The sequence below is a fragment of the Myxocyprinus asiaticus genome, chromosome 31, assembly GCF_019703515.2.
Source record: "Myxocyprinus asiaticus isolate MX2 ecotype Aquarium Trade chromosome 31, UBuf_Myxa_2, whole genome shotgun sequence".
NCBI classification, from domain to species: Eukaryota; Metazoa; Chordata; class Actinopteri; order Cypriniformes; family Catostomidae; genus Myxocyprinus; species Myxocyprinus asiaticus.
This window is the reverse complement of record NC_059374.1, coordinates 26,917,800-26,943,686: the sequence shown is the minus strand read 5'-3', so window position 1 is coordinate 26,943,686 and position 25,887 is coordinate 26,917,800. Positions and strand designations below refer to the sequence as shown.

Here is a 25,887-nt window from a genome sequence, read left to right as displayed (position 1 = left end):
CATCATGATTTGGGGCTGCTTTGTTCCTTCAGGGCCTGGACTGCTTGCCATCGAGGGAAAAATGAATTTCCCAATTTATCAAGATATCCTACTAGTGTTGTCAAAAGTGCCGGTATTTCGGTACCAAGTCGATACTAAAATAAAAAAGATGTAACGATACCAGTGTTTCTGCAGTACTGGTAGTACCGAGCACCCGACTCTATCCGGTACCAGCACGCAGTATGAATGACACATGACAGTTTTAAAATGCTCACATGCTTATTTTGAATGCCTGCTCTGTTTCTCATTGTACACTGAAATGGACAATTAATCAAATAAAAATTGTGACATGTCCTAGTGTGATTTATTAAACCGCTAAAGGCTGCAGTCTTACTGTGGAAGAGCTGCATACTTAAAATAAATCCGACTGCTCAAACCCTGAAATGTTGAAAAAGTTCTATTTTCACTTGTTAAAAGTTTTAAGAATTTATTGATTAGACACCATATTGATGGTGAAATTAAATTAAACTTAAATTATTAAACTATAATTAGTAAAATAATAAAGTGATGCAGCAGGACGATGACCTTAAACATCGAAGTAAATCCACTACAGAATGGCTTAAAAAGAAAAAAATCCACCTTTTGGAGTGGACCAGTCCTTAACCCAATAGAGATGCTGTGGAATGACCTCAAGAAAGCTGTTTACACCAGACATCCTAACAATATGGCTGAGCTGAAGCAGTTTTGTAAGGAAGAATGGTCCAAAATTCCTTCTTAACAGTGTGCAGGTCTAATCTGCAGCTACCGGAAACGCTTGGTTAAGGTTATTGCTGCCAAAGGAGGATCAACCAGTTATTAAATCCAAGAGTTCATTTACTTTTTCCACAGCACTGTGAATGTTTAATGGTATGTGTGTTTTTTAATGGAATTGTTTGTGTTATTAGCTTAAGCACATTGTTGTTTGTCTATACTTGTGAATATGATGAAGATGAGATCACATTTTATGACTGTGACGAGGAGGAGGGTGGGGCCGGGCCGTGATTATGCACACCCAGCCCCCAATAGGGCTGATCAGACGAGGAGAGGGATATGTACAGTGGGATGCAGCAGTTCGAGAGAGAGAGCCACACGCAGCTGCCGTGTGTGCGTTTGTGTTTTGTGTCTTTTTTTTTTTTTTTATATTACTTTGACTGTTCAGCTGGCAGGCTGTCCAAAGCATTATTATATAGACAACCATGGAGTCAAATAAAATAAAGAGAAAAAGATGGAGGAGGGAGAGAGAGAGCTGAGTTGAGTGGGGGAGAAAGAAAGAGGCAGCGAACCGGCAGGTTCCCCGGCCTGAGGCAAAGGAGGGAGGAGTGTGACGAGGAGGAGGGTGGGGTAACGCACGACAACGCACGCCCGGCCCCCAATCGGGCTAATCAGCCGAGGAGAGGGATAAGTGCAGTGGGATGTGGCAGTTCGGAGAGAGAGAGAGCCACACGCAGTGTGCGTTTGTGTTTTGTGTCTTCTTGTTTTATTAAATATTACTTTGACTGTTCAGCCGGTCCCTCCTTTCCCAGTTTAACCATGTAACAATGACCAATTAATGCAGAAAACCAGCTAATTCCAAAGGGTTCACATACTTTTTCTTGCCACTGTATAAACACATTTCTACATACAAGTACTGTACACACCTTGTGTTGTCTGTGCAATCTTTTGTGGACACTGTTGCACCATTATTTGAACTGGCTACAACTTTGTTGCATGACAGTCTTTATTTAGTATTATTATGCTTGCTTTGATTCAGATTTACACACCCCTAAACTTCACACAAAATGTTTTTAATTTTTGGTCTTTTACATGTCCGTCAGCCGGCCCCTTTCTAAATACTGCAGTTCTTGGGCACAGTGATCCTCAATATGGGTCAGACCTTATGCTGAAAATTCTGGCTCAGTAAGACTAAACGAATTCACACAAGCAGTAGTTAAGAAAGGCAGCTGTTGCATCAATCTGTGCCCAATTAAAAACAACTTCTGCCTATAGTTTAATCAGGTTTTTATAAATCGTTATCCGGGGAAAAGTTTTCAATAATGTACTGTCATTGATTTGTTTGAATTGGAGGTGTGGATAATTTGACAACAGGCATGCCATGATGCAAACCTCTGGATCAACTAAAGATTAAGTGTCACGCTCAAGGCAAAGATTAGAGAGGGAGTCATGAGGTTCCAGTTCTATCAGGAAGACTTGCAGACTTGAGTGAAATTTAAGATGACATTTATTTGATGAATATAAAACAGAAATGTAATGTCTCTCTTTGGCGAAAGCCCCGTCTGGCGGTCTGAAGAAGTTGTACTTGGAACCATAATATCCTGCCGGAGATAGGAGGCAGGGGTGAGGAGCCTACCCCTGTGCAGGACGGGACTCAACTGGTGGTGGTGGGGTGGTGGAGGTTGCCGTGTTAGCACACTGAAATAGCAATGTGATAGATTGTGAGCAAACTTATAAAGCAATGGCTTACATGTGATTGGCTAGGAGTTACCTAGCTAATGGTGCGATGATGTACAGCTGCTAGTCTTCCCGCTAGAACTACGCTGCGCTTACATTCCTTGCAAACATCCTCGGATCCCTTGACAGGGATTCAAACCAGTAAACGTCCATTTTGGATTATGGATTGTTTATTCACTGATATGTTCTTGACCCAGTTATGAGTGTTCAAGGTGAAGCCACAGTCAATCCTGGCAAGAGGAGAGAACAGAAATTCAAGACAAATTGCAGCATCTTCCACCTTTACAAACCCTTAAATGTGTTGTGCATCACTGTTTTTTCAGCATCTCGACAGCAAACCCGCAGCCTGTAAGTAAACTCAGCAAAGCACTGTTAGTCATTTTAAAGATGAAGAGGGGGTTTACACTGAGGTCTTAAAGGCACAGCAGCATAAAATGGCCCATTTAATTCTAACCTTTCAGGGACAGTGTGGGAAATGATCATTATAAAAATTTTATTTTGCTGCAAAAATAAATGAAAAAAATAAATAATAATATGTAAGTGGACCTAAGGGACAAGAATTACATGATAAAATTATGTAAGAAATGTCACTTTTAGGTTTGTCAAGTTTTAAAAACATGCTTTGTTTGAATGCTAGAATGCATCCTGTTTTAAAGGGATATTTCACCTTAACAATTAAAATTCTCTCATCATTTACTCACCCTCATGCCATCCCAGATGTGTATGAAGTTCTTTCTTTTGCTGAACATAAACAAATACTTTGAGAAGAATATCTCAGCTCTGTAGGTCCATACAATGCAAGTAAATAGTGGCCAGAACTTTGAAAGTCCAAAAAGCACATAAAGGCAGCATAAAAGTAATCCATACGACTCCAGCGGATAAATCTTCAGAAGCTATATGATGGGTGTCGGTGAGAAACATACGACTCCAGCGGATAAATCTTCAGAAGCTATATGATAGGTGTCGGTGAGAAACAGACCAATATTTAAGTCTTTTTTTACTGTAAATTCTCTTCCCTGCCCTGTAGGTGGCGATCTGCACAAAAAAATGTGAATCGCCAAAAATAAAAGAATGTGAAAGTGAGATTTGAGATTTATAGTAAAAAAAAAAAAGGATCTGTTTCTCACCCAAACCTATCATATCCACTCTAAAGATATGGATTTAACCACTGGAGTCATTTGGATTACTTTTATGCTGCCTTTATATGATTTTTGGACCTTTGAAATTCTGGTAACAAGTCACTTGCATTGTATGGACCTATACAGACTGATATTTTTCTAAAAATCTTGTGTTTAACATAAAGAAATTCATACACATCTTTGATGTCATGTAAATGATGAGAGAATTTTCATTTTTGGGTGAACTATCCCTTTAATGCCCCTTTGTAGTATATTTACATTTTCTATCTTTTAAGATTTGCGAGTGTGTGTATTAGCTGCAGGTGTACAAAGGCCTAAAGATGTGACATTAATTTGCATTAGGTATCGGAATACCCACAATTCCAGCTCCACTGATTCTGTATTCATGACACACGTACTCAAGACAAACGCAGCTTCTCTAGACTCCCTCTCGCTCTGCTTGCCAATGATCACTCATACTATTCCTCATGTGACTCCCTCAGCCCTGCCTCACCTCTCATGTCACTGTTATTCTTTTCTGTCCCTCCTTCTCTTTCTCTCTCTCTCTCTCTCTCTCTCTCTCTCTCCCTCCCTCTACCGCCCAGTCTGGCTGCTATGTAGGGTAGCTCCGTGGAGACTAGGGCATTGCAGTGCAGTTGTTCTTGCTCACATAACCTTTTTTATCGCTGCCTCTTTCTCTCTCCCCCTCTCACCTCAGCTCTCTCTCTCCCTCCTCCCTCTTTTTCTCTTTATTTTATTTGACTCCACGATTGTCTAAATAATAATGCTTTGGAGGGAAGCTTTAGGGCAGTGCAGATTTACTCTCATATTTACAGGAGAGAGCATCAACTCTGCACATCAGTGCAGCTCATATTCACATTAACATTCTTTCTGCAAGCCGAGGTGTGCTCTGCCTCCCCAAGTGTGTTCTCTTGCTCCTCTTTTCTTCATACTTGATCTTTAATAATATAAGGTCTTTGCTTTAAATTTGATCTGATTTTTTAAATATTTCATTATTTATTTGAGGTAACAGGATTCCCACGGTCATGGAAAACCTGGAAATAGCAGGGGATTTTAAAATTGTGATTTCCAGGTCTAGAAATGTCATGGGAAAAAACTTGAAACCTCATGGAAAAGTCATTGACTGCATTTACATGCACACCAGTATGTTAACTACTAAAGATCAGCTTATTAAAAAAAATCCAACAATGCAAGAAAACAGTGTTTACTTTAGATTTAGAATAATCAGGTTATTCTCTGCTTTTGACATCAAAACGTAAACAGGCATGCACACAACAATTGCACACACTGGATAAGCCAGTAAGAATGGGAAATTTCTTTTTCCTAGTACTTGTTGCCATCTATTGGAATGAACTAACACTGCATAGAGCAAACAGAGCCTGAATTACAGGTTTTCAAAGACAGGATAAAAAAAGTATGTTCATTGTAAGATTGTAAAAATATGCATTATTGTTTATTTATTGTTGGAATCTTTTTTTTTTTTTTTTTTGGTTTTCTGTAAATTGAGACCAATATTTTACAGTTGATCCACTATATGTGTGTAATGTTAGCTTTTAAATTTGGATGTGAAAAATTGCAGGCGGCAGCCAAAATAAGCAGTAGAGTTTAAGTGATTAAGGCGTTTAAAGGAATAGTTCACCCAAAAATGAAAATTATCTCATTATTTACTCACCCTCATGCCATTCCAGATGTGTGTGACTTATTTTATTCTGCTGAACACAAATTAAGATTTTTAGAAGAATATCTCAGCTCTGTACGTCCATACGACTCCAGTGGTCAAATCCACATCTTCAGAACCGATATGACAGGTGTGGGTAAGAAACAGATCAATATTTCAATTCTTTTTACTATATATCTCCACTTTCATTTTCACTTGCATATTCTTCTTCTATTCGTTTTTGGAATTTCACTTTCTTCGTGCATATCGCCACCTACTGGCAGGGAGGAGAATTTATAGTAAAAAAAGGACTAAAATATTGATCTGTTTCTCATCCACACCTATCACGTCTGAAGATATGGATTTAACCACTGGAGTCTTATGGATTACTTTTATGCTGCTTTTACGTATATGCATTTTGGACCTTCAATATTCTGGTCACCATTCAATTGCATTGTATGAACCTACAGAGCTGAAATATTCTTCTAAAAATCTTAATTTGTGTTCAGCAGAAGAAAGAAAGTCATACACATCTGGGATGGCATGAGGAAGAGTAAATGATCAGAGAATTTTCATTTTTGGGTGAACTATCCCTTTAACATGACTAAGGAATTTAACATAACTTTGCACGTTATTGGCGCATTAAACATAATCATTGTACGAATGTGCATGTATAACCCTCTCATTGAGGATTCTGTAGTCAGTATTAGCTTTTTCTAGTTACTCTCAGCTCTACAATATTTCATCTGCTAGAAATTTTACCTTTTTTTTTATCCAGTAATCACAAACAGCTGGAAAAGGAATGGAAAAATCATGGAAATTAATTGCTAAAAAGAAGTGGAAACACTGGATAAGCAACTGTTTTACTTAAATAACTTTAATAAGGTTAGCAGTATAAAGATTACAGTCAGCATAAACTGAAAATGACAGTTGTATTTACTTTGTTAATCCATGTTCTTGGCCTCATTGTGCAATATTCATGTGTGCACATTATTCCAAAGATAAAATTTCTTTGTAATCTTCCATCAAAATGTAATAAATTGTTCTAAACCAATTTTCCTTTTTTGCTGATATCACCAAGTGCTCTTCTTTTTATCCACCTGTCATATAAAGACCCATTTTCCAATCAATTAATGATAGATAAAATCAAGCCAATAGTAAATATCATGTTTCACTTTGAAATGTGCCATAATACAGAACTAAAATGTGTTGCGAATGGTGTTTGATGTTGACTATAAAGGCTAATTTATACTTACTGGGCGAACAGTCTTCTTTTAGTTTGCCTAAAATTATGACATTTTTTGTTCCGCTTAGATATTTGATTGGTGATACTTCTGTTCGCACACATCCCTGAAACTTGACCTTTCTAGTTGAAGCATTTATAATTGGTTAAATCTAATCTTGGGTGTGGTTTGGACATGAAGTTCTTTATTAACAATTGTGCATGTCAGCCAGCGGACTCTGATTACCTTGCTACGGCCCTGGCTGCATGTTGTATAAATGCAGACTTTGTTTGCTTAGGGTGCTTCAGAGCATTCAGGAAAAAACATGTTTAGCTTTTTCCTTTGTATAAATTAGGTTTACATTGTTTACCTACATTTCTCTTTCTCTCTCTCTCTCTCTTTACTCATCTTCCCATATAGGTGGGTTCTGATCACTTGTCCCCGACTCTCCATCGACTGGGGAACTGCTTTCTCCAAACCCCTGCTGTCTCCATATGAGGTACGCACCACCAAGTCCTCCATCTACCTTTATTATCAAAACATATTGAAAAAACCCACAGACCACAAGAAATGCCTCACCCTTCACAAACGACACACAGCAGCACTTCTGCTGTTCAGATTCACTGCAGGTGTTTACCTCTGCCCTGTCTGTCGTTGTTGTCTGGCAGGAGAACAGGCTGTCTGAGGGATCTATTGCTGCCACTCATGTTTGTCAACCTTTGGAGTGAATTTATGAATGTTTGTTTTTGGGTATGTGTGCACGTCTGTAGGAATATACATGCTCTGTATGCATTTGTTTGTACAACACGTGTCTGTATTCTTTTGCAAACAAACAACCACACACACACACACACACACACACACACCCTAATGCTAGCGGTGTATTTTGCACTGCAGAAGGAGCAGAGTTTGTTTGCCTACCATTTCTACTCCCCAGAGACAGACAGGAGAGTCGGCCAGCTCAGGGTAGAACAGTAGCTCCTCCCACTGGCCAACAAAGTACAATGCCTCTCCAAATGTGTCTGTCTTCTCTTAGTCACTCTCATCAGCAGAACAGAGTACACTAGCACATCCAGAACCATGTCACGTCAAAACAGGCCAGGATGAAACACCAAGGAAAGTGTTTTTCCGGGGATAGGTTAGTTCACCCAAAAATGAAAATTCACTCATACTCTGTTTTTGAACTAGTTAGTTCATCAACGAATCAGTGTTTTTGAGTGAAGGAATTTTTCTTGTTCACTTCCATTGTTTCGGTGGTGAATGACCAATGATTGAATGACTTACTTATAATATAGAAGATGCTCATTTGTCGACACCTGGTCACTGAACGAATCAGGCCGATGTTTATACTCTCCAATAAATATCATATATCGGCCAAATATTAGCCGATTAAACAGCTTATATTTCAAGGGTATATATTCCAATATATTGTTCTATCACTACAACATACCCACTGTACCAGTAGAAGCTCATTTTTGTTGATTTTTTTTACGCCATCATATCTCTCAGTGAATAATGATAATGCTCAGTAGAACCATATTGAGGCACTGCATAATCTTACATGGCTCTTATGTTCTATGTGCCACCATAATCCATTTTCATATCCACTTGGCCCATGCCAGAAAGCATTTGGTGTCATAGAAGCATAAAGCAAATACAACATTATGAGAATACATTAGAATGCAGCAATGACAAGTTAATGTTTTGTGACGGCCCACTCTATATTAAAAGGAGATGCCTTGTTCCTGCCCAGCCAAAACACAAATTAATGGAGTCTTTAGCGCAAGTTTTCTCTGAAACTGCCACCTTGAAGGGATAGTTCACTCAAAAATGAAACTTCTGTCATCAATTACTCACCCTCATGTTATCCCAAACTCGTATGACTTTTTATGTTTCACAGAAAGAAAAAAAAGAAAGTCATACAGATTTCTAACAACTTGAGAGTGAGTAAATGGTTTTCATTTTTGGGTGAAATATCCCTTAAGTGCATCTCTACTTGTTATTGTTCTTTCTGTGGAGTCATGATGAACAGATGAGGTGAAATAAGGGAGTGTTAAAGAAAAGTACGAAGAGAGAGAGAGGGAGAGAAAAGCCACTGATTTTCAGAGTGTCTCATGTTATATTTATAGTCAGTATGACACACTTGCCTCTCTTGTCAGTGTCGGGATTAGCAGGTAGCTTATACAAAGCAGTGATGAAAAGCCAGCGAAAGAGGGATGAAGGGATGGATGTGTCAGAATGTCAGGGTTAATAAGGGAGGGAGGAATGGAAGAACAGAGAATGAATGACTGAGGATGGTAACATGCAGAACAGGTGAGATTTTTATCTAAAAGCTATTTATCCCCATAAATGACACAAAAGGATGGATGGATGGATAGATAGATAAAATGCTTGCCACATTTGTCACACATCTACTGTGGATCAAGTCATCCTCAACGATCCTGTGAAGATTCTTCCACTTAAGCTCTTCATGCTGTTCTTTACTGTTGCCTCTTCAGTCAGTAAAAAAGAGTGACTGTGGTATTGAGATTTAAAGGGTGTTTAAGAGAAATTTATGGAAAAGCATTTGTTTGTGAAGTATTGTAGTATTGTCAGCAGAGAGAGAGAGTCCCTCACCAGAGGCGAGGGAGTTTGTCATTTCTCCTGCAGTATTAGAGCCGTACATTACAGCGTGCCGCACGTATGAAGTGGGCAGACGTGCCCACTGGCAGAGACAAACATAGCCCATTGATTATTCACATAAGCAGCTCAGTCTGACGGGTGAGATCCTCCCAGAGTTTTTATAATTTATCTATGTGTAAAGGATAATGTACAGTCAGTCTGTCATTATCACAAAATAAACCCCAACAGGTTTAGACTATAAACAGATAGACAGACAGATTGACAAATAGAAAGATAGACAGACTGATAGAGAGAGAGAGAGTCATTATTGCAAAATAAACCCCAACAGGTTTAAATGATAAACAGATAGGTAGATAGACAAACAGACAGATTATTGATAGTCATTATCACAAAATAAACCCCAACAGGCTTAAACGATAAACAGATTGACAGATAGACAGACAGATTGATTGTTTGATAGTCATTATCGCAAAATAAACCCCAACAGGTTTAAACGATAGCTATAAAATAGTTCAAAATGTGATATGATTTCTCCCTAGGAGTTATAAAATTAAGGAAAGCAAAATTTCTCTGTAGGATTAAGAAAAGTGCTTGTTTATATGTGAAATATATACTATTGTTTTAGAAGCCTCACAGACAAAGTGAGCAAACTTGCCCAAGGGTGGAGACGAACACAGTATATTGATTATTCAAATAAGCAACTCCGTCTGAAGGGTGAGATCCTGCCGGAATTTATATAATGTAGCCACATGCAAGAGGAACATTCCTCTGTAGGCCTGGTAATGTATTCATCTCCATTTGTAGGTCACATGAAACAGCATGGATCTCACCTGCACTCAGTCTCTGCTTGCCGTATTTCACCAGAGGGGATGATCTTTAGAGCATTGGTAATATATCGAGTCAGTCAGGAGATTTATTTGCAGTGTGCGAGTCATGTAATATGCCCTCTTAGACTAGAAGTGCTGTGTTTTACTAGATCTCCCTTGATATCGGGCTGATCTCATGGTTGATGCATGTATCGACTAGTCAGCTTTTGGCAGCTCTGCCATGTTGTTTTCTCAAGATTATCCCTGTTCCTCAGGCTTACAGCTACTGTGGTTATTGCTGCAGTCAGTTGATGTCTTTAATTAACAATGTGTCTCTCTCTCGCTCAGGCAGCAGTAGCCCTGCAGCAGGTTGGATAGCAGGAGGTGTATCCTATGGATTTCTATTCCAATCAGAGCCTGGGGTCTTGGACTCCTAATCACCCAGACAACCAGCCGAAAAGGCCTGTACGCAAACCATTGCAGGTGTGTGTTTGAGTTTCACTTATGTTGTGAGGACCAAGTGTCTCCCAATTGTTCCTTTATTTCAAACAGCTTAATAAAGGGATTAAATCATTATTTAATTAATGCCAAAATGTTTCTGTTATGGTTAGGTTTAGGGGTTTATTTGTATAGCGTTTTTACAACATACATTATTTAAAAGCAGCTTTACAGAAAATTATGTTGTAACAGAAAATTATTGTGTCTGTAATGTCTTAGTGCTCATTAAACAGTTTAAATGATAAACATGATTGAAAATCATGCTTTAAAAATTAGTTTTCTTGAGGCCCCAAGTGAGCAAGCCAAAGGTGACTGTGGCAAGGAACCCAAAACTACATAAGATGTTAATTAATGGAGAAAATGGAGTTTCAGGGGTAACCAGTTCCCCTCTGGCTATACAACATGAGTTTAATGCCAATATTAGTTATCTAATATTGGCTAAGGGGGGCAACACTGTATAGAGTGATAGAGAAGACTATATCCATGTTTTCTGTGATTACATCAAGTTCTTGGATAAAGCATCAAGTTTGGATAAAAGAGATCTAATGTTTAGCAGCCCAAACTTTATTAGATGTTTATCTTCAATTCTTTTTATCTTTTTTTCTTTTTCTTTTTCTAGTTTGACATCAATAAATAAATGTCTAAATGATTTAAAGTTTTTGTGTTTGGTCGTTCGGGGACAGACACAGTCTCTATATGATATCTAGGTGATACAGTCTCTGTGTTGTAGTTTATTTGACCTGTGTGACAGGCAGCTAGCAGATGGTCGGTTTAGCCAGTCTGTCTGCTTTCTGACCTGGGTATGTGTAAAAAGAACATGTGTGTGTCAGTGTTTTTTCATATGCAAACAGAGATGTGTATGTGGCAAACAGAGATGTGTATGTGGCAAACTCTGCCTTCCCTACCAAGGAGGAAGTGGGAACCGGAGTGAACAATCAACAAAACTTTAATTTGACATACAACGCTGAACTAAAACATAACGACATGCACACAGTCACCTGCGTTTCTCTCTCTCTCTCTCTCTCTCTCTCTCTCCACTGGCGTCCCCGGCTCCTCTTTATCCCTCTCCCAGCTGATTTAGCTGATTCAGCGCTGGGCGCGCACCCTCACGGCCTGGCCATGCCCTCCTCCTCATCACACTCCTCCACTGCCTGATTGAGGCCGGGGGAAACCTCCGCCTTGATGTACTCCCCTCCCTTCCTGGAGGGGAGGTGTTGCCCTTCCGGGCGTCCTTCTGCCGGCATGTCTTCCCCACCTGGGAGAGACGAGGGGAGGGAGAGGGAAAGAGCAGTGGGGGAGAGACAGAGAAAGAGAAAGAGGAGAGAGAGAGAAAAAAACACTCCGGCCACCAACCACGCCGCCATTCAGTCCTCGGCCAGCTGGGTAGCGGTCCTCCGTGACGCCGGCCGATGACACTGGACCTCGCCTCCTGGCGGATGGCAACAAGCTCCTCCACCTCCCGGCAGACGTCAGCGGCCGCTTCGCCTCCCAGTGGATGGCAGCGAGCTCCCCCACCCCTGGCGTACGGTAGCGGCTCCTCCGTCCTCTGGCGACTGGCAGTGGCTCCTCCACCCTCTGGCGACTGGCAATGAGCACCCCCACCCCCTGCCGGACGGCAGCGGCTCCTTCGTCTCCTGGAGGACGGCAGCGGGCTCCTCCGCTCCAATACCACCATATCATACCTCCTCGGCTTCGCAACCCTCCCCCAGTTGCGAGGGCTTTTCTGACGGCGCGTCTTCCTCCTATCCCGGGTTTTGGCACCACTGTGGCAGATTCTGCCTTCCCTACCTAGTAGGAAGCGAGAACCAGAGTGAACAATCAACAGAATTTTAATTTGACATACAAAGCTGAACTGAAACATAATGACACACACACAGGCACATTCGTCTCTCTCCTCTTTATCCCTCTCCCGGCTGATTGAGCTGATTCAGCACCGGGCACGCACCCTCACGGCCCGGCCACGCCCTCATCCTCGTTGCAGTGTATAAATATAATATATACTTGATTTAGAAATAATTGTTTTAATAATATAATGTATCTGCTATATTACACCTTTGTAAAGCTGACAGAGGTGGGGAAAAATACAGAATAATGTTATATTGCAGTGCCACCTAGTGATGGACTGCAGAGTGAGGGACTGGGCATCTGTTCTTGAACCAAAACATGAAACAGTTTAATCAGCTGTTTACAACAGCTATTATGGAAGTGATATTTGGTGTTATTGTATGGTAAGGTTTCCAACAGTAATGGAAAACCTGAAAATACCAGGGAATTTTAAAATATGGATTTCCAGGCCTGGAAAAGTCATGGAAATTAGTTAAATCTGAAAAAGTAATGGAAAATATTTCTGCTGTAAAATATTTCATCAGCTAGATATTTTTGGGATTGTGATCACAAAATTATTTTAAAAACCCTTATCCAGTTTTTTGAACGACTGGAAAAATCATGGAAATATCATGGAAATATCATTGAAATTAATTGATCGAAAAGTTTCGGAACCCAGTATGGCATTAGCTTATATGCATTAGCAGACCCACGTGGAATATGCGCCCGCAGAAAGTTCAGCAGATTTTCACAGAATTTAAACGCTAGTCATTCACAAAGTTCCACACATCCACACCACTTTCCATATTCATTTATTAAATATTTCGTTTTGTTTTTTTATCATAATTTTAGCCACAAAATGTAGTACTGTTAGTATGTGTAAATCAGTTTTCCTGAATTACACAGAATAAAAAAAAAAGTCCATAGATTTCATCTGGGTATGCTCATCAGTAAAAAATTAGAAGCAGGTGTGAAATATTCTATATATATATATATATATATATATATATATATATATATATATATATATATATATATATATATATATATATACATATTGAATATGCTTATATAAAATAACATTTTAAGATTTATTACCTGACGAAGGTCGCATGACTGAAAAATTATATCAGTAAATTTGCACTCTGTTTGCAAGAAACAGCAGTGTTCAGGATTTTTGTCTTGTTTGTTTTCTTAAGTATTTTTTTCCACACACCTACTCATAATCTAACATTTGTGCAGAGGTTCTTCTGTTTTGAAGATTTAATATCTTAAAATGTTAAAGGATTAGTATTTGGTGTTATCTTTTGTTGATATAATTTGTTTTAAAAGTTCATGTCAGTGTTATTGTTCTTAGTTGGACAATCTGTCACAGTCGTAACCTTAGTCTCCTTTCCACCTCCCACAGATTACAAATTTAGATGGCAGTCAGGAGGTGAGGAGCTGTGGCCGTGAGCAGAGCGCCCCCTGTGGCTGTCAGCCAGAATAAACTCAGCCCTCAACACGAGTGGTCTGCCAGGCAACCACAGATCATTGTGGACATATGCAGGAGACATGCAAGCCAATCAAAGCTCACAGCTCAGCTCTGTTATCTCACTATGGAGTTCTGTGTCCACAACAGACTTTATCAAAATCTACTGTCATGCACTAAGAGTGAGTGTGTGTTTGTGTGTAAATTTTTCCAAACCCGTAAGAGTTTTTCTTCTGCTGAACACAACCTTTGTTTGGCAGAATGTTAGTCTTAGTCACCATGTACTTTCATTGCATATTTTGTTTCATATGATCAAAGTGAATGTTGACTGAGGCTGTCATTTTGTCTAACATCATCTTTTGTGTCCCACAGAAGACATAAAGTAATATGGGTTTGGAACAACATGAGGGTGACGATGACAAAATGTTCATTTTTGGATGAACTATCTTTTTAAGCAGAGAAAGGGAGATAAAAAAATAAAATAAAATAAAATTGGTAATGAGAGAGAGAAAGAATGTGGGATTATGCAAAAGTGTAACAAAGTTTTATATGTGTAATTTTTTATACTGACATACCGCTGGTGTGTGCAAGAGAGATAATCCATTGAAAAGAGTGCTGACCCTAAATGTGCAGTGTTTCATCTGGCGCCATGTGGGTGGCTTTAGTTAAATGTAATCATCTTGTCCCTCAGTTAGAAAGAAGCTGCCAACCACATTGCATAGGTGACCTTCATCCTTTCAAAATAACTGGGTGGAAATGAGTGTGTTTTAAGAATTATTCATCTGCAGAGGAAGATAATACTCATTCTGAGTTCCAGCTCATGCTTTTGCCTTTCTCATTATGCCATCAGTGGTTCTACAACAAAAAGACTTTGAATGTTTTGTACAGAACACATTTCATCTATACAGAGAATCAAATTACATGTTTACCATTTACTGTAATACTTTGAATAACTGGTACAACACGAATTCCATTAAATATATTCTCTTTTATACGCCGTGAACAATGAAACCTTGGATGGATCAGCAGTCAAGTGAGACACATGGAGCCAATTTCCCTACAATGGATTAGACCAAGTCTTGGAAGAATTTTCACTGTCGGTAGAGATTATTCATTGTAAAATCTTTTATGGAATACACGTGTTCTGGAAAGCAGCCGTATCCCTGTGAATCTGGCATTAAATATGCTGACTCTGTGAAATCATCACAGGCCTGTCAAATTAGTTTAATCCATTTTAGTTGTCTTCTCTTAAAGGTGCAGTATGTAAGATTCAGAAACCCTTGTTATTAATGACACCTGTGGCCGTTAAGTGAATTGCAGCCAGCTACCTGTTGCTCATGCTCGCTCGTGTACACACTCCAAAGGGACGCGAGCGAGCATCGACCAAAACAATGACGTAACGTACAAAGAGACAACGTGATTCACTGGCATCATGCTGACAGATGAGGTAGCATAATTAAAGTACACTGTTATGATTGTTTTATTACAAACTTTGAAACTGTATATTATATTTGACTCTCCAGTGCTGGAACAGGCTAAAACAAAGTGTGGATATAGGTCTGACTATGCGAGACTGTAGTTTGAAGTAATCACTTTTCATTGCATGATACATTGACTGTATTTATACGATAGCCTATGTCGGCGTTAGCTAGCTAGCCAGCTTTATCAGTATCTGTTAGCTAAATTTGGTGGATGATGACAGTAGCTGTTTATAAAATAGACTGTACATTATAAATATGTTGACACAATTCAGTATTGATGTGATTCCATCGCAACTGTCATTTTGATATATCGATGCGCTATTGTTTTATAATAGAATGTAACTTGGTTATACAGAAAATATTTACGTTACACTAATGAATGGGTCTTTTTGCATTATCTTGAACATTGTCTAGCATTCATTTCATCTGTTACTGTAGTTAAGCTAAAATTACACAGATCAATCCTTATGGCACTATATTTCACATGCTTTGCAGTTATGTAAGCTTACCTGTCCAATAAGAAGAACACCAATTCAGGGTCAGTTTTGATCCCCAAAACCGAACGAAGGTCCCTCCAGGAATCAAATGCCCTGCCGATGTTCACTCTAGTTTTTGCTCGACCACGATCACGTTCCCGTTTAGCCAGATGGGATTCAGTAGATAAATGTTTTTTGTTTGTGTAGAAGTCGGTGTTGTGCTGGGAGCCGGACGTTTGCTGGATTCCATCTCTAAGATAACGTTACCCAGTGTTGCAGTTTGTTGTCGCTTTTGAACAGCAGAAGAGAAGCTATTACTGTCTGAGGCAAGGCTCTCGGGAGCGCGCATAAACGTTACATCCTTTAGATTTTCCCGGCAAAAGCAACCTGCTTCCTTCACATGAAAATCAGTCTACAGCCTTTAATAGGCAACCTAGGAAGTCCAGGAAGGGCTCATTTTTTAAGTTGCGGTACAAGCCATCAGCATTTATACAGTATTATTACCTGTTCTTTTGATAATTGATTATCTTTAAAGCAGTGGGTCTCAACTGGCAGGTTGCAGGTCTGTTCTGCATGCTAAATAAGTGTTAGGTAAATTACTCCAAAAAAAGTAATCCACTACACATAGAAAATTACTAATTTAAAAATTTTAATCAGATAATTTTACTAATTACTTAAGTTACTCTCTAAAACAATTTTAACAGAAAAGTTTTTTGTCTTCACAAATTCAGAATGGCTTTATTTCCTGTAGCTGTCACTGGAACACAAACAGATGTACACATGAACATAATTCATGTTTTAAATGTATTCATTAACTATAATCTTGAGTGCAGGAGTTTAAATTGTAATGTGTTGCTGCACTACTTTCTGACATAAAAGTAATGTGATTACAGTAATTACTTTGTAATCAGATTACATACAACACTGGTTATGATAGCAAATTAAATAAGCGTAACTTTTAAAAAGAAGGGTGGGGAAAAAAATTTATGTTGATGTCAAAGGTCATACATCCAATTGTGGCAGGGCGGAGGGCGGGGCCGGGTCGTGATTCCGCACACCTGGCCCTACGACCCGGCCCTGCCCTCCGCCCTGCCACACCAATCAAACTTTATGCTATTATGGCAGTATATCTGTCACTTGGTAGACATCATAGAAGGTAAATGCTAGTTATGGACAACTTCTGTGTCATAATCTTTAAAAACATAAACAATTAAGCATGGTAACAGAAAATGCGACCACGAATAGGGTAAAGTCAGCTAAAATGGGCCACCTTTTGGTTAATCATCCAAAAACCTATCAAATGAAGTGCGCATAAAATCCAATCATGTTTCTTTGTTATTTCAGATCTCCTTTATAATTTTATACATTACACTGGCAGCCAAATGTTTGGAATAATGTACAGATTTTGCTGTTTTGGAAGGAAATTGGTACTTTAATTCACCAAAGTGGCATTCAACTGATCACAAAGTATAGTCAGGACATTACTGATGTAAAAAACAGCACCATCACTATTTGAAAAAAGTCATTTTTGATGAAATCTAGACAGGCCCCATTTCCAGCAGCCATCACTCCAACACCTTATCCTTGAGTAATCATGCTAAATTGCTAATTTGGTACAAAAAATCACTTGCCATTATATCAAACACAGTTTAAAGCTATCTGGTTTGTTAAATGAAGCTTAACATTGTGTTTGTTTTTGAGTTGCCACAGTATGCAATATACTGGCATGTCTTAAGGTCAATATTAGGTCAAAAATTGCAACAAAAAAAAAAGAAACAGCTTTCTCTAGAAACTCGTCAGTCAGTCGTTGTTTTGAGGAATGAAGGCTATACAATGTTTGAAATTGCCAGAAACACTGAAGATTTCATACAAAGGTGTACACTACAGTCTTCAAAGACAAAGGACAACTGGCTCTAACAAGGACAGAAAGAGATGTGGAAGGCCAGATGTACAACTAAACAAGAGGATAAGTACATCAGAGTCTCTAGTTTGACAAATAGACGCCTCACATGTCCTCAGCTGACAGCTTCATTGAATTCTACCAGCTCAACACCAGTTTCATGTGCAACAGTAAAGAGAAGACTCAGGGGTGCAGGCTTTATGGGAAGAATTGCAAAGAAAAAGCCACTTTTGAAACAGAAAAACAAAAAGAAAAGTTAGAGTGGGCAAAGAAACACAGACATTGGACAACAGATAATTGGAAAAGAGTGTTATGGATCTTAACCCCATTGAGCATTTTTGGGATCAGCTAGACTGTAAGGTGCGTGAGAAGTGCCCGACAAGACAGCCACATCTATGGCAAGTGCTACAGGAAGTGTGGAGTGAAATGTCACTGGAGTATCTGGACAAACTGACAGCCAGAATGCCAAGGATCTGCAAAGCTTTCATTGCTGCACATGGAGGATTTTTTGATGAGAAATCTTTGAAGTAGTTTAAGAAGTTCTGAACATTTTCTTCAAATTGTAATAGTAATTTTTCATGTTATTAATTTCCTGAATATACATCGTGATCAGTTGAATGCCACTTTGGAGAATAAAAGTACCAATTTCTTCCCATAAGAGCAAAATTTGTACATTATTCCAAACTTTTGGCCACCAGTGTATGTGTAATAAAAAAATATGTTTTTGTTCCACAGCAATTAATTTGTCAAAAGTCACCCAAAAAGACAACCACACAATTACCATGTAAAATGGGCCACCTTATCAGGTCAAATAGACCAGAAATGTTCAAACTTAAGATGCCACTGAATCAATTAACAATTTATTTCATTTTAAAACAAAATTACATGACAATGGTGTAGTAGGACAATGAACGTGTCTGTGTGTGCATGTCTGTATGTTTCTTAAACTGTGTAGCAACAAATGTGTAGCATTGTTCTCTTAAAAACATTAGAACAATACTTTCGTTATAAAATAGGATATGTATTACAATATTAAAAACATTACAATCATAAAATTACATTAAAAGTTACTCCTTTCATTCTCCTCACTCCACTGAGTAATATAAAATATTGTTAAGATGAGCTGTAACAAAATACATTAAAAGTCTATTTGGAAAGTGGCTCATTTTAACTGAAAGATTGTGGCCCATTTTATCTACCACCTTCCGGAAAAATGGGCCACCACATGAAATTGCATTTTCCTTATAAATAAATTTTATTTTATATAAACCAAACACTGTATTTCATAAAACATACCCATACACTTAAAATTAAACAATATTTCCTGTAACTTGAGTTTTATCCTGTTACAGAGCTTATTACTTGAGAGTAGTGGTTGATATTTCACACTCCTTACCATGCGGTTTATGAAGACAGTCTCCTTTTGAAGTCTTGCCCTGCCCACTTTAGCAGCCTTAAACCAGTCAGTTTACTTTTAATAGATCAAGCACCACTGTGTCAACAGATCACACCGTTTACATTTTTGTAGGGGGAAATTATGAAAGAGCAGATATGTTCTAACCTTAAATGGCCCATTTTACTTTATGGCCCACTTTAGCTAATAGTACCCTTTTTAAAATACAGATTACATTTATTAAAGGGATAGGTCAACCAAAAATGAAAATTCTCTCATCATTTACTCACCCTCATGCCATCCCAGATGTGTATGACTTTTAGAAGAATATCTCAGCTCTGTAGGTCAATACAATGCAAGTGAATGGTGACCAGAACTCCAAAAGCTCCAAAAAAAGAGATAAAGTCAGCATAAAAGTAATCCATACGACTCTGATGGGGTTATGAAAATGTAACCCCTTTTGCACTGTACAACCTTGCCATTGCAGTCTCTAGGCACGATCATGATTTCAAGCTCTATTACACTTCCTAGTGCTTGATGCATGCACAGAGCCAGATGGCGCTATTGGAAGTGTAATTGAGCTTGAAATCATGATCGTAAATGAGACTGCTGTCAAGATGTACAGTGAAAAATGAGTTATATTTTGGTCTGTTCTCACCCAGAACCAACTGGAACAATTCAGAAGACATCGATTGAACCACTGGAGTCTTAATGATTACTTTATCTCCTTTTTGGAGCTTTTGGAGTTCTGGTCACCATTCACTTGCATTGTATGGTCCTACAGAGCTGAGATATTCTTCTAAAAATCTTTGTTTGTGTTCAGCAGAAGAAAGAAAATCATGCATATCTGGGATGGCATGAGGGTGAACACATGAGGGTGTTTATTAAAAATCTGTATAATAAACAAAAAACTGTTTTTAAAACAATTCCAGAAAACTCCCTAGACTTCCATTAGTTATGTGAAAAGAAAGTCCTTTCCCAGTCTCACACCATTGCTTGAGTCAACTTTGCAGTGTCAGGCTGGACAGGCTGCTCAAATACCAACCTACAAATGGCTTACTTATAGCTGACTCTGCATATTAAGCTGGGATAACAAAAAAAGAATAGCATCAATAATATTACATCAGCTCTACATATCAAATTCAAATTGTCAGGTAGGTATTTATAATTTTCTGTGTCCACTAGGTGATGCTGTCTGCCTTATCACACAGCGAGTGTTTCCTGATTGTCAAGCTGTGCTGTTCGCTTCAGATTGATTTACTGCTTTATTTTGCATGGGCCAGCATGGCAGTGTGTGAGAACCCAGTGTACTTTAAATGCTGGAGTGCAGTTGCTTCTGTCTCTCTTATACACTCACAAATGTATGTGGCTGTAGGCATTCATTTCTTGTCTTATGGTTAGGGGTGGATTAGGGGTGGGCTTTAAGGGTAAGGACCAATCAGGTAGCAGGGAGTAGGAATATGGCGGGGAGTCAGATTTCAGCCGTCCGCCTATGTGTATGCATCATTTCACCATGCATTGGACTATGTGAGTGTGTGTTTTTCGGCTCATGTCAGTGTGGATTGTTTGTGAACCGATCATAATATGATTCAAGCTTTACAAAGGAACTGTTATTGAAGGATGGGGCAGTTAAAAACACTTCAACTCAAAAAATTAAAGTAAACCGTTTCATTCATGAGTATTTCAAATGTCATGACTATTTGATAGTTTATGGAGCTGAGTGCTAACAGTTGTGCTTGAGATGAACAGTTTAATATATTCGGATGCAATGTGTTGGATGTGCGAAAACGAAATGTGTAAACCCCAAAATGTTGTTATATAATGTTGTGGAGCTTGTTCATGCTCTTCCAATTGAGTTTCAAATATGGCTGTATTTGAGTTGCTTCACGATGTTAGCCAATCATAACAGTGGGCGTTTACATTAAAGTTTTAAGGAGGCACTCAGGCCAAAACTGAGCGTTTCAGATTGAGGGCCAGAAACAGGGTGGAAATGATCATATATGACTAAATTATTTTGTTGCAAAAAAAACTTTACTAACATTATCAGTGGACCTCAGGGAAGATAATAAAATTATATATATATATATATATATATATATATATATATATATATATATATATCATTTCATGATCCCTTTAAGAATATTGCTCCATTTTAGTGGGATTTTTGATTCTGGTTCTTAAAGTTTTACATTCAGTTGAATATTTGGTTACTAAACAATGAACCTCAAAATCTTACCAGAGCTGACTTGAGGGCACAGGATCTAAAAATATTAAATAATTTAAAATTTTAACCATTGCAATGCTGAAAAATATTACAAAGTCGACTTTTTGTGAAAATACGCTACAGAAATATGGCAGACATCAACAGACCCTTAATGAACTTGTTGCTCTTTCTTATGAGCTCATCGTGCATGTATCGGCAAAGAGGAGAAGGGAAACATGAGCATCTCTCTGCTCTTCCTGTCAATTCTTGTGCCCTTCCCATGAGGTAGGGAGTCATTGGTCCCTATCTCTAAAGCACATCCCTACACCCATCCCTAAAAATAAGGATACTAGGGAGTTAAAAATCAGCACAACACCGGAAACACACTGAAACGGTCAAAGACATCCATCTACTTCATGTTTAAATACACCAACAATTAAAAATAGTGCAGATGTGCAAAAGAATGCGTACATGATGTGTTTGTGCTCAAAACAACAAGAGGTAGAACAGCTGAATGAAAGAGAATGGCTTCTCCTCTTCAGAGTTGTAACTTGACACACGTCTTTTAAAAGCCGCAAGATACATCAAATCAATCAAAATCAAATCACTTTATTGTCACACAGCCATATACACAAGTGCAATGGTGTGTGAAATTCTTGGGTGCAGTTCCGATCAACATAGCAGTCGTGACAGTGATGAGACAGTACCAATTTACAATAACATCAAATTAACACAGCACAATTTAAACATCTGATATACACATAATTACACTCAACAATATACAAATAATAACATTGTCTGTCGTAGACAATAAGGCAGACAACATCCAAGAAAAAACATAAGAATTGTGAACAAAACAAACAAAACACTACTATGTTGTGTCGGAGCTCGCAACGCAGCAGCCATACTCGGCGCCATCTCTGGGTTAACCCGTGGCATACTCGGCCCATCATGGGATACATGACAGCAGTTAAAGTCCGTGTAGTCTTTGTAGTGCATGTTTATAAACAAAAATCATTCAAAATAGTCCAGATGGGTCCCCTTTGGTGTTCAGGAATAGTTTTAGCCACACAAGGCCTTTCTGTCCTGCTCTCTCGAACTGAGCGCCAGTGGGCGGGGCCAAGGGTGTGATGACGCATGTTGTGGGATGTGTAAATACAAATAATAAATGCTTCGTGGTGGGCCTGGGTAGCTCAGTGGTAAAAGACGCTGGATACCACCCCCTGGAGTTCGCTAGTTCAAATCCCAGGGTGTGCTGAGTGACTCCAGCCAGGTCTCCTAAGCAACCAAATTGGCCCGGTTGCTAGGGAGGGTAGAGTCACATGGGGTAACCTCCTCATGGTCGCTATAATGTGGTTCGTTCTCGGTGGGGCGCATGGTGAGTTGAGCGCGGATGCCGCGGTGGATGGCGTGAAGCCTCCACATGCGCTATGTCTCCGTGCCAACACGCTCAACAAGCCACGTGATAAGACGCGCAGGTTGATGGTCTCAGACGCGGAGGCAACTGGGATTCATCCTCCGCCACCCGGATTGAGGCGAATCACTACGCGACCACGAGGACTTAAAAGCACACTGGGAATTGGACATTCCAAATTGGGTGAAAAAAATCCCCCCAAAAAAAGAAATGTTTCGTGATGTCACGTACACACAGATTTCAAGACGAGATGCTTCAGCAGGGTGGTAACTATACAGTAAGTGCTCTTTTTAGACTGGGGAGGAAGTTTTGATTTCTGAAATTTACAGTATTTTTTAATAGTACATTTAACTCTTATATGTCTAAATATCAAGGACAATTTGATTCTCCATTTCATGGCCCCTTTAACACATTCTCACTTCTACATTCTCAATCTCAACAAACAAAAACATGCTAATACTTTATTGCTAATTCTAATACTTTTTTGTAAGTGTATTCTTATAAACGGGGCTCTATATCTGAAACTGCTATGAAGATTTCACCTTAAGAATTGTATTTTGCAAACACTGTGACAGTAAATGTAACACTTGAGAAAGGATGGTTCCAGCTAAAAGCCTGACTCATAAAAAAGGTTATAATTATAAAGAGTTTACGAGTAAGTACATGCTAATGCACATGTGTTTTCATATTTCTCGACAGTGTATTTTATTCTGTAGAGTGTCTGTGTCTGAACTTTTGTCTCTGTTCCCATCAGATTTCAGCTCTCGAAGTGGGCAGCTTTTGTGAAGTGCCTGGCAAAGTGTTTATCTTCCTGATACAGGAAACACTGAGTCACCTCTGTTGCTATCATGTTTCTGTGCCTTATTTTCTCGCTCGCCTTCCATTTTCTCAAATTCTCTCTCTGTGTACCATCTATTTCCTACTTGTATATGCATTTTCTCTCCTTCCCAATAAAAAAGGACAAAATGGATGTAGGAGATGACCTATTGCATACACACTGTACAGTATCCTTCACTCACTCTATTAGAAGTGTTTTTGCAACACTGCCCATGAGGACTAGAGGCCATGTGTTTTGTTTTGGTCTGTGTGATGTGGCTGTGGTTTTGATGTTGAGGAGAAGCAGTGGTCCAACATAAAAATGGGAGGGCTCAAAACAGGCCCGGATCTAGAACAGTTACATTAGGTGGGCATTAACATATAAAGTAGGGGCATAAAGGGGTTGTTGAATTTGTCTTCAGTTCCAGGACATTTGGGGTTAGGGTTAGCACCAAGAAAAAATCTCCTAGATCCGGCCCTGGTTCGAAATGAGCTTTACTGCTTTACTGTCCTGAATTCTCTACATACATTACCAGTCAAAGGTTTGGACACACCTACTCATTCTTAGCGTACAAGGGACTAAAGCCTCCACAGGCAAAAAAATTAAATACCACAGCACATTCCTAAACATCTGTTTGTCACTGTGCACTGCAAGATTTCCCTCATCTATGAGGTTATTGCATGCAATGTCTAAAGGTTGGTTTTAAATAAATTTGATCTGACCTCTTTAAATAACTTTTAAAATGTTCCAAATGAATTTATCTAATGGGAATCCCTGGAATATCACATTTGTTTTGAGAAAATAGTTATTTGTCATTTTCACTTTTGTTCAAGGATATTACATCCAAAAATTTTCCTGTTCCATAAGTGAAAGGATATAGCATATTTGGGGTAAGAAGCCCCCTTTTTGAATAATAGGAAAGTGGTCAAAACTATAAAATGACAGATAAAAGTATAAGAATTATGTAATGACCAAAAAGTGTTAAATGAGAACACTTTAAAATAATTGAAACTTAAAACAATTGTTCATTGTTCATGTTAGATCATAGTGCATTAACTGAAGTTAACATAACTTCTGATTTTAAAAATGTATTAGGCCTACTGTTTGTTAAAATTACCATTAACCAAGATTAAAGGTATAATCTCTCAACATTTACTCACCCGCATGCCATCCCAAATGTATATGACTTACTTTCTTCTGCTGAACACAAACAAATATTTTGAAAAGAATATCTCAGCTCTGCATGTCCATACAATGCAAGTGAATGGTGGCCAGAAATTTGAAGGTCCAAAAAGCACATAAATTCAGCATGAAAGTAATCTATATATGACTCCAGTGGTTCAATCCATATTATCAGAAGCGATATGATAGGTGTGGGTGAGAAACAGATCAATATTTAAGTCCTCCTTTACTCTAAATTCTCCTCCTTGCCCAGTAGGTGGCGATATGGACAAAGAATGTGAATTGCCAAAAACAAAAGAAGAAGAATGTGACAGTGGAGATTTATAGTAAAAAAGGACTTAAATAGGCCTTTATTACACTTCCACATTCGCACAGAGGAAGCTTTGCTTAGTAACGTAAAACAACTTCCGGAATTATATGCTCACAGTTTGAGTGCGAAGATTTGGGAGGCATTCACTCTCGAGTTGCAACCGAATGCAATGTAAATAAATCATAGAGATGAAAATGTCCTAGTGTTTACAACTGTATTATGTTTAATATAACCATGAACATGCTGCAATAGTGAAAACAATGACATTAAAATACATAAACAGGATCTCTTCGGACTTGAGTTGAGCACATTAATCCTCTAGGAGTAACCTAAACAGTGTGCAGCTCTTGGTGAACTGGGAAAACTTTGATTGCCTCGCTCAGATACTGATGCATGTGGATAGACAATGTTTTTAATTTTATACTTTGCTTATATGATATTATGCTTGTAATCAGTTATAATCTGCTATTAAGCCATTTTCATATATCCATTCTTTATATATTCATTTGTCTATGCAGTCATGTTATCAATGTACTTGATAATACTCAAAATGTATGCAGGGATATTAAGTATTTCTTTTCTTATTCAATGTTCAGTGACAATGTTTTGTTACTCATGATACCTACCTAAGTGCTAGAATTAGTTAAGGTTATGATAAAAACTGTTATGTCTTAAATAATACCACTCACACAGTTTTAGGCCTTGAATGTCATGGAGACCCACGCTGAATGTGTTGTTTTCTCTGTCAGAACAGAAACATTGAGATAAACCAAGCTTGCACAAAGATTTGTGTTATATAGGTTCAGACAAATATCTTTTCAGCTCTTCTCTACTTGCGCTCTGCATTGACTACATCTCTGAGACCTCAGTCTATCTTAATCCTTTCTTTTATTTACTTAGTTCATTAGATGAGACAACACAATATAGACTTAGTTTAGGAGTTATATCTTTAAGACCAATTAACTAAATATTCAAAATGTGTTTCTTTATTATTTTGCATTT

The 25,887-nt window shown here is 38.5% G+C and overlaps 2 protein-coding genes across 2 annotated transcripts in view; one reads left to right on the top strand and one right to left on the bottom strand.

Moving 5' to 3' along the window:
* The window catches only part of dph1 (diphthamide biosynthesis 1), a 127,741-nt gene extending 112,179 nt beyond the window's left edge, over positions 1-15,562 (top strand). The window contains 3 exon segments of the mRNA XM_051666149.1: positions 6,906-6,984; positions 10,262-10,400; positions 13,657-15,562. Of these exon segments, the coding sequence (XP_051522109.1) occupies positions 6,906-6,984; positions 10,262-10,400; positions 13,657-13,724 (286 nt within the window). The 3' untranslated portion in view covers positions 13,725-15,562.
* Positions 2,280-25,887, bottom strand: part of LOC127422540 (uncharacterized) — a 33,876-nt gene continuing 10,268 nt past the window's right edge. The window contains exons 2-3 of the mRNA XM_051666147.1: positions 11,410-12,199; positions 2,280-2,696 (exon numbers count right to left, since the gene is read on the bottom strand). Coding sequence (XP_051522107.1) covers positions 11,469-12,199 — 731 coding nt within the window. The 3' untranslated portion in view covers positions 2,280-2,696; positions 11,410-11,468. The remainder of the gene's footprint in view (positions 2,697-11,409; positions 12,200-25,887) is intronic.